The 9853-nt window shown below is 39.7% G+C and overlaps 1 protein-coding gene and 1 pseudogene across 1 annotated transcript; one reads left to right on the plus strand and one right to left on the minus strand.

Moving 5' to 3' along the window:
* Window positions 1-415: 415 nt before the first annotated feature.
* Window positions 416-4219, plus strand: LOC147222965 (serine/threonine-protein phosphatase PP1-beta catalytic subunit-like; annotated as a pseudogene).
* Window positions 4220-4547: 328 nt separating this feature from the next.
* bpnt1 (bisphosphate nucleotidase 1) lies at window positions 4548-9816 on the minus strand. The gene is made up of 9 exons (XM_086167529.1): window positions 9277-9816; window positions 8162-8286; window positions 7941-8045; window positions 7741-7848; window positions 7556-7604; window positions 6124-6215; window positions 5849-6046; window positions 5514-5619; window positions 4548-5364 (listed from the first exon to the last, which is right to left on the minus strand). The coding sequence occupies exons 2-9, from the start codon at window positions 8276-8278 to the stop codon at window positions 5213-5215; spliced, it is 927 nt and encodes a 308-aa protein (XP_086023655.1). The 5' UTR covers window positions 8279-8286; window positions 9277-9816; the 3' UTR covers window positions 4548-5212.
* Between the last annotated feature and the right edge of the window lie 37 nt (window positions 9817-9853).

A 9853-nucleotide genomic window follows, 5' to 3' on the forward strand; every position in this document is an offset into this window, starting at 1 on the left:
CTAGAAGTGTGAAGAGTCCATGTTGGATCGGATGTGGTCCTTAGCAATGGAGGCAGCTCTCTTGTGGACGCTGTGGTCATAGATGGTCTGCAGAGAAGGCGGTGGATTTCTGGTAATCTTCTCGGCAGTCTTCACTACTCACTGCTGGCATTTGCATCCAAAGAAGTGTTGTTGTACCGTGCGGCGATGCAGCCGAGTCAAGATGCTCTCAAAAATGCAGTTGTAGAAGTTGCTGATGAGCCCTTTGAACCGTCTGCATGGTGTTGAATGACCAGGTGAGATCCACCTCTCCTTCCTCAAGTCCAATATCATCTCCTTCATTTTGTACATGAGTGAGAGAATAATGCAATTTCCAATATCGGCGTCACTGAATACACATGAAGTAAAAACGCTCATATTGAATATTTTGTCTAAAATGTACCCAGACGAATTTCTGTCAACACTAACAGAAGGGACCCAGTTTTCTCTGTTGGGGATTTTGGCTTATCTCCTATTGAGCCCTGAAAATTCTTACTCAGGGCAGATGCGCCCTTCTTCTTTGCACCTGCACATATCTGACACATGGCAGAAAGCAAGTGGACTGTTGACTGCCTCATCTCCCACTTACTGGAAGCTAGAGTGTATGATACAAAGTATTTAGGCTGCATTCGACGGGAAAAGTCGAAAAAAAAAAGAAAGAAAGGCTGCATTCGTTTGGGCCAATGACCGAATCTTTAAGCGGATGCGTGGACTCCCCCGAGTTGTCTCACAGCCGTCACTCCCCCACACTGTCGACATGTAAAATTTAAGCTCATCTCTTCTCCTGCAGTTAGTTATGGTTATGGACGTACGTTTGTCCGTATTTGCGTATTTGAACGCCGGGGTAGACAGCGCGTGGTGAAAATCTTGCCATCAGAAAGAGGGGATAAGGATTTCTTTTCTCTCTTCCAAGATGAGCTCCAGTAATGATAGTCTGAGGTTTGTTTCACAAAGTTCTTTTGGAACATTCATACTGCAAACCCTCCACCTTGTCAGGACGCCATTCGCCAATGGTCACACAACCTACTTATCCTCCCAAACACCCGCCACCCAGTTAAATAATTAACAAAATCTCCTGACTTTCATTTAAATTGCCTTAACCTAAACTTATTTGCTGTGGAACTTAAGTATTAGTCTCAGGGATCAGATCTCGACCTGTTTATTAGGTATTTCACCATGTCCTCAAAACTTACAACAGTGCGGTTCCTTGTAAGCTACTTTTTCCTGTTGTGTAAAATGAGATTAGAAATCATCATGTGTTTGTAAAAGAAACTTGTTGCATGGATGTCTGTGTGTGTGTCTAGTCCATGTTTATGTGCATCACCCTCCATGATTGAAGGCAGGTGAGAGTGAAAGCAAACAAAAACTCAATTTTTAGTTGAGCAAATTAACATTTAATCTAAAAATCAAACGTAGACTCTGATAAATTTAGATTTGCTGTTTCAGATTGAGTAATGATGATTGTAACTTGAGCCCAATTGATATTTTTAGCAAAGGTCTACAGGTTTTTATCTACGGTTCATATTTTTCAATAAAATTATCTGGCTTTGTTTTGTTTGATATGTGCTTTGAAAATCCAAACAAAAGTGGTGAGTCATGTATACTCCAGCAAATGACTGCCACGGACACCTAAACCTAACCTGTTTTTGGTGAGAAATTAATCAACAGCTTTATTGATCATTTATTCAAGAGAACTAAAAGGTAAAGTTAATAGTCAACCGAATGGAAAACTATGATTAATGTCGAACGTCTCGTGCTCATATTTTCTAGACTTATAACTGGAAGTTGGAAGGAAATTTTAAGAGCTATAAGGGAGTCTTACTGGCGTTGCAACCTTTAGTCTCAGACTACACTGAGACTTAAAACTCTTAAAAACTAGTCTAGAAGATGTCCGCTGTTGTGAGATGATAGTGTTACACGAGTCTTTTCAAAAGTCTTAAGATGCAACCAAACCATAAGAGGTCAGTGTTGAACTCTTTTTCCTGCACTTTATACTTTAGCCAGCCTTCCAATGACCGCTTCTGATTCCAAGTCAGTCAATTTGAATTTCGGTTCTGAAACTTCTACGCTCCTCTTTCAGAACCCCTGCTTTGAAAGTAATGGTATCAGTAAAATAATGCTCAGCAGTATTTGACCCTTTTATTGAAAACCCCAAAACAAATTTCTTATTTGTTTTTTTTTTTTTCCAAATACTTGAGCAACCTGGATCTGAATTGCAGGTTTATGATTCATGCAAATAGTGAGACACCAAATATTTTCAGGCGATATCCATAGACAATACACAGACCTACTGAGGCTGTTTATGTGGAGGATTCGCCCCAGAGGCCACTATCTGTTCCTGGGGCGTGATGTGGAGACCATTTCATTGGTGACCATGTGCCTGCTGCTTGCATACAAGATCCAGAAAACGTTTTCTTGCTCAGGGTAACAACGAATGCGCCTCCATAAATCGGATCTATAGCTTCTACGATGAGTGCAAGTTTAAAAATTTACATGACTAAAAAAAAAATCCTCTTACTCTGTTAAAGAACTCCCACCCACTTTATATTTGTTAATCTTTTCCTCAGGGAAGTGCAGATTCAACATCAAGCTTTGGGAAAACAGTTACAGACTGCTTTAATTGTTTGCCAATAGCTTTCATTATTGATGAGAACATTTTCTGCTATTATGGAACTTTGTGAAACATCTGTCAAAATCTAGCAAGTAATGAAAATCAAAAACTTTTGCGACAATTTGCACAATTTCTTTTAATACCCTGCAAGTCTGCCTTAAATCTCTGAACAGCTTTATTTAAAACCAAACGTGGTGCTATACAGATACAGAATTTCAAAATGTTGTCATTCCACATAATAAAAGACATAACAACATGCCCTTTATTTGTTTAAACATGTCCAAAGTACAAGTAGGTGCTGCCATTGCACATTCACAAATTTACTATTTTTCATTATACACAGGATGTCCTGTGGTATGACATCTTCATTAATATCCTGTTCCCTTTAGGGTTGTCACCTGACCAACAGTCCATGGAACAGATTCGACGCATCATGAGATCCGCTGACGTCTCAAACACAGGTCTGCTCTCCAGTGTCTTGCAAGAATCATGGGTGCGGTGAGAAATAGATGTCGGAACAATGTTGGGTGACAATGCAAAACTTCATCTTGGCACTACTGGATTAGTATACAACAAATTGAAAACATGATTTTTGCCAGCCTACCAACTTTTTGTCTCTTGCATGCTTGCCTTTTGACCCCCACCATGTGGGAGTTTATTGAAAGAATATTGCCCTTTGTGTCAAAAAGCAGCTTTCAGTGAGTGGAGGTCTGCTTCTGATGCTACATCTAGCAGTATGTGTCTATCATCTATGGCACTAAAGCACCCATCAGCTGAAACCATCTTTTACAGATCTAGAGGAAGACGAAAGAGAACATTAATGGACGTAGTGAGAGAGGATGCAGAGAATAGTGTTAGATGTAGAGAGTTGATTCGCTGTGGTGACCCCTGAAGAGAAAAGCCGAGAGAAGAAGATCATCCAGGAAGGCACTAGATGCCGTATTTACATTTGTATCTGCTAGGACTGGCTTTCGATAGATTTGCTCATTTGGTAAATGTCCTTGACACTGAAAAATAATTCCTTGAGCATTAGTTGTTGTCCGTCTTGTCCTTAAAGCGGTCGATCTTGTTATTCTGTGTGTCACAATGCCTTTTATGTGAAACAAATTAACTGTTAAAAAGGGGGGACCCACTACTGGAACCTAAGACTTAACTGCCGGGAAATTAAACTTGCATTAAGTCACTGCTTGAGTGGGTGACTGCCTGATATTTTTCTCAACTATTTGAGTGGCCTTCTGTGGTCAGACCCAGACAAAGATGTCCAGGGCTGGGGGGAGAATGACATGGGGAGTATCCTGATGTGGCGAGCAAGTTCCTCAACCGCCATGATTTAGGCCATGATTTAATGGGGTGCTTTTGCTTTTTGTGAATATTTGTCAAGATGTGAGTAGTATTTCTTTATGTCATGGTTTGCGTGACCCTGGTCTCATTTCTATGACCCAGACCTTTCAGCAATATTGAAACAAACTCAGCTGAAGTTACATGTGCATGTTTGCTATGTGTTCTCGAAGACAAGGATTTCTCCTTTTTCATAGATTTCATGATGGTTGCACCTACTTCTACAGCTTTCTGCCTTTGGACAGGCAGTAACTGCTATACCCACACTTACACCCGACAGTAACATAACATTCATAACAGAAATACAAAAACAGAGCATCCGATGCTGTCTTTTTCTCCATACTAGAACATTTTCAAACATATGCACGTTTACTGTATTGATTGGAGTATTTCAGTTGGCCTTCATCAAAAGATTCACATTTTCCACTTTCTGTCCAGATTGGCTGACCAAGCAGCACTTAAGAACAGCTAATTTTCTAAAACCATGTCTTTATATGACCTGTTCCTCCCCCTGTGGAAATACAATCTAAGTACAGATGCAATAAATACTATTTAAAAACCCAGCAGAAATTGCAAACAATTATATTAAAGCCTTTTTATTATTTGGATGTAACATTGGGTGCAATATCCATATCTCACAAAACATCAGAGTATTTTCTCTCATTGAAGTAGGCAAGTGAAAGAGGGGGGTGTGTATTCAGTATCCAAACTGGAGAGTTTTTTTTTTTTTTTTTTTTTTTTTTTTTTTTTACCACCCAGAGATGTAAGCCCTGAATTCACATTGAAAGAAATGTACATTCACTCAGTGGACATACGGGACAGTTTAAAAATCATCATGATCAAGTCAAGGTGCTTGCATCGTGCTAGTTCATGATATTTATGTGCTGATTGAAAGAAGTAAAACATATCATCTGTACTAATTGAGATTTAGTAAGTATTTTTCATTTAAATTTTAACCTTTTTACTTGTCAAGCCATCTGCCCTCAAGTTGAGATGTTCTAATGTCTTGAGGTTTGTACAAGTTTGTTTTGAACAAGTGAAATAAATCAAAGTAGTTTTGAACTTGCTTTCTTTCTTTGTGTTGCTAACGTCAAAATTGCTGAGAAACTCAAGTAATTCAGTGCTGAGGTAATCTTCGATGAACTTTCATAAACTGTCACCTTAAAATGAAGACTACAAAATCAAGCGGTCTCTGGGACATATAAATGTGGTGTTAAATTGCTACTGTTGATGGAGATAAAGATTTCAGTCGGACTTCAGGTTTTGGAGCACTGACTGTGGGACTCGACTGACGTAGTACTCATGGTTGCGTAGCGTTGCAAGAACTCCAGCAGAGTTCAAGTGCTTCACATCAGCGTCATAGCGGTATGCGTTGTTGTGCATGTCAGTCAGTTTCCCTGCAATGATATAGAAAAGTTTTACCTGAGAAACTATTTTCTCTACATTGTTGAACTCTAAATTGCGGTTGCCGCTTTTCCTGCGATTAGTCATTCAAAATAAATGCACATTTTGTTGCTTCTTCATAAAGTGCCCAAACAGGTTTTACCTCCAACAGCATGTAGGATTGCCTCTGGAGCGCACGTGTCCCATTTTTTACATCCTGGACTAGCAAAGACATAGGCGGACGCCTTCCCCTCAACAAGCTGGATAATCTGCAGACCAATTACACAAAAATAATGGGATAATCTTATACCTGGTTGTCATCTTCTTCAATTTCTGATTTTTCATTAAACAGAACTCTAAGGCAGACCTCAATGGAACAGTGTAATCACCTGGCCTCTAAGGATTGGAAAAATTAACCCTCAATATTCAATTAATGGATAAAAATGGAATGCCCCCCCTGGAGTTTTTTTTGTCGGGACTATCTTAACGTCTTCTCACCTTGTTTCCTGCCCCGCCCACTCTTATCACTTCATGTGGTTCCATGGCATCGACACAGTCTGTTACAAGCTTGTTGCTATGGGAACGGGTAGTGGTGACAATGCGTTTATCCCCTGGCACCTCCTGTAGCTGAAATCCAAATGCGCCCAGTCCAAGCATTCCCCATATGGTCCTCCCCCAAGTGGCCCCTGCACCAAGCTGATGGGGAAAAGCCTGTTTTAAGCATGTGTGCAAATTCAATGATACTTCAGTGGGTGGTTTGGTCTTGTCTGGACCTGGTAGTTGTAGAAGGGCTGATTGATCACTCCTGCAATGGCACTGCCTTCATATGCAATTCCAATGAGCACAGTCACATTATCCAGTAGCCCTGATTTAAAAAAAAAAAAAAAAAGAAAACAGCAGGATGTTAGCCACTTGAGAGTGCATTTCCTGCATTTTGACATTTATGCTTCAATAAGTTGTCAGTGGTGTTTAAATGCACAAAAAGACAATAAGTCACTGTCTAGTTGACTCAAAGTATTCATATTCTAGACAGCCAATGTTAAATTGTCAGTTTCCTACAGAGGCTGCCTGTCACCCATACAGAAGGCGTGCTGAGAGGCTGAGAGGCTTTCCGACCTTGTGTCTGAGCCTTTGTGGATGGAGGCACTTTGATGCTGCTGGGACCAGCAGACATGGGCATGGGGTGACAGAGAAAGAAGAAAAAACAGGTATACACAGAGGAGGAAAATAAAAGCAACAGTGAACCAAGTGAGCACCCCAAACTGACAAAGTGAGGTTAAACCAAACAATATCTAATATTGCTATTCATAACATTCTATGCATCTGCCTATGATGATCGAAAAAAAATGTATGGGACTTTAAATACAATAATTGAATGTTTTGGTTGTTATTTGAAAGAAAGCTTGACAATTTCAGTTAAGCAGTTTGTTTTTGGGGTGCTTGCATTTTCTGTCTATGATTAGACTGTTAATTTGTCTACCGATTTTTAAAATCATTGTGCAGTGTGAAAATATACACGTGTCATTTCATTTGTGTAGAAGCTTAAATTAAATGATCTCATTTGACAAGAGGATTATAGGTTCTGGAGCTCATTCTAAAAAGGTAAATATCTCCACTCAACAGCATGCCTTCTAACACCAACTTGTGTCACTTGATACAAAATCTGGGGAAATCTGATCCATTTACCTGATGCTCAAAGGCGATGTAATGGATTACAATCAGAACACAGAATACAATACAAAAGAACAGCACAGCATAAAAATAATTGTACAAAACAACAGAGAGGCACTAAACTTTAAGTGTTTGTTGACTGTGGTTAAATTTGATTCCAAAAAACTGTCTAAATCTCAACATATTTCTGAGGATTTTTTCTTCAGATAGCAACAAAATACTGACAGGTCCCATTGGATGGAGAGGCTGAATTTTGAAATGTTGAGTGCATTATGTATCATAAATCAAACACTGATATATTCAGCCAATAATCAAAAGTCTGTGTTGCACTCTCTCCCTTGCCCTGGTGGCAGAGCTAAAAGTGGTGGGGTAATAGGCTTTGGACCATCACTTATTCTGTACACAAATGGATGTGTGTGACTATGATAATTTAGTTCAATTTGTCTCGATGGAGAAACAAGTCACAAGGGTGTGTGTTTTCTGATGTTCACTATGTTAATCTTCTTTACCAGAAAAAAAACAAACTCTTCTCACCTTCAGTAAATTCCTTTGTGCCATCCAGGGGATCCACCCAGACAACTAGCTGAGGTTGTACAAGCAGAAGAATTTTCCCGTGGAATTGATCAGATCTTTTACCAAAAGTCTCAAGCATGAGTACAAATATTACAAAAGTACTGGATTCATGTTAACAAAGTGTTCTCAGACTATTGTGTTGTTACCTCTTCCTCGTTTAGGGCGCAATACTCTGCAGGACAGCTCTTCTGTAGAATTTCCTCAGCATGACCAGTTTCAATGAGGTCTTCCCGGACTTCCTCAGCCGGAAGCTCCTACGTTAAGTAATGGTTGACATTACCCTGTTGTTGTGCACCTACGTGTGTTTTCTCTTTCACAAATCTTAACAAACCCTCACGACGCTCACCTCCTCACCAATAATGGTGATTTTGGGGAAATGTCTGGAGAGCGAGGTGCAAATGCTCTGCTGTGCCAGTCGATCTGCTAAGGTCTGCAGGTCATTTGCACCACTCTGCATGTGGAACCACAGGAGATCCATAAAAGAAAGAAAACAAAAATAACTAAAACTTTAGCGAAGTTTACTTTGTATTTTTACTGCATGCAGAACTCTAATGCTGCAGGTCTTACCTTTTCCACAATGCCAAGCTCTCCGCTTTGAAGCACCTTCCTCACAATTTCTCCAGCTTTTTCAGCTACAGTGAACGCTGAGGCCACCAGACGAATCACCGCAGGACTCCCAGACATTGTGGAGTCTGGTGGACACAAATTTGATCTGTGATAGGCAGCAACTAAGTACATTCAAAATAATAATTTAATCAACTCTCTTCAAGGTTATTTTACTTGACAATGTTGTATATTTACTCCACTACAATCCATTAGTAAAAGCTGGTACCCTTTATATTTTTAGTAACAATAGTTACCAGTTGCTCTTAGGAGAACAGATTTTGATGTCTAGTCACGAGGTTTTGAAGAATATGTATCTGCAGGATGGACTTGAGCTTAATTGGCATATAAAATCTTTAAAATGACCTCAAACTTCCTATATCTATTGCAAAAACCACACCAAACAAACAAACAGGCTTTGCACTTAAACAGTGTTTATAAGCCACACATCTGGGTGGAAACACCTTGCGTTGCAAACAATCTTAGGTAATAGTAAAAGACAGACCGTGAACATTCTGCTTCTCTTTGACAACTTTGATCTTTTAGGTACATTTTGTTAGTCATACTTACAAACTTGTACTTTTCACAATAGTGTATTCACATTTTTCTTCTGAACTATTTGCCCACCACTGATCACATGCACGATACAAAGAGACAACAGACACAGTCTGCAAAATGAGGACTTTAATTTAGGTACAATACATAGGTGTCAGCACAGATAATACATCTGATTGCTTTAATTTAAATAAAGATGACTGCATTTCCCCAGCTTGAGTAAAGGACCGGAGTACATCATGCACGGAGCACATCATGCACCGGTGCATCCTAGTATGTATTGACTACTACTTTTTCCTAAAGTATCCTGCCCCGCATCTTCAAGTTCGGTAATGCTCCAAAACCTGCCAGCCATGGAATAAACTGCTTTAGGGGGCGGGGGATCCGGTTTGGACACAAGATCGCTCTGGCTTAAAGTCAGAATTTAGTGAAAGCTAACATGCTAACAAGCTAAAAACAAGCTAACCTTTAACGTGCAATTAAAACCCATGCGAGTTTCAGTAAAGAATACGATTAATACTTACATCTACGGACTCGAGATGAAAGTTGGAAGTATTCGGTATTGTTTTGGAGAAGAGGGATGTAAGATCATTGAACTAAAGTAGTGAGATACGCTTGAACAGAAGAACAGGAAGTGCCAAGATAGTGAGACACCTGCTGGTGACACACTACTTCGGCTACAACAATCGGGAATGTTTACTGACTTCAACTGAATTAAATAACAGACTTCGCAGACACAGTTCAACTGGGAATGCAAAATTATATAGATACGATAATCTTGGTACTTCTAGACACACACACTGCGCCTTTCCTTTAAATCCGGGGAGTCTGCGTCAAACTTAACACGGTTCTACTGCCCGTTCCTTTTTATTAGGTGAATCAAAATTGATGTATCAGTGCGTGTTTGCAAGTTGTGCGTCGTCACCCGCGTCTATTTTTTATTTTGTTCATATTTTCCCCACACCAAGGGATTTCATTTTTTTTTTTTTTACTAAACTAAAGCCAGCTCTGCTATCCCATCACAAAAGTGAGTTGGTACTTGTATTCTCTGACTTGACTTGGGCTGCAGTCTAAGATATTTCAAGTTATTATTATAAAGGT

This window comes from Fistularia commersonii, chromosome 20 (genome assembly GCF_037954325.1).
Source record: "Fistularia commersonii isolate RoL2024-O1a breed Wild chromosome 20, RoL_Fcom_v1.0, whole genome shotgun sequence".
NCBI lineage: Eukaryota > Metazoa > Chordata > Actinopteri > Syngnathiformes > Fistulariidae > Fistularia > Fistularia commersonii.

What these genes read in the sequence shown, in the direction of transcription:
- bpnt1 (XM_086167529.1), bottom strand. Translation starts at nt 8,278, where the DNA reads ATGTCTGGGAGTCCTGCGGTGATTCGTCTGGTGGCCTCAGCGTTCACT. An exon ending in AGCTTGGCATTGTGGAAAAG is followed by an intron (nt 8,046 to 8,161) that starts GTAAGACCTGCA and finishes TTCCACATGCAG; the next exon opens with AGTGGTGCAAATGACCTGCA. An exon ending in AGCCCTTCTACAACTACCAG is followed by an intron (nt 6,047 to 6,123) that starts GTCCAGACAAGA and finishes TTTCCCCATCAG; the next exon opens with CTTGGTGCAGGGGCCACTTG.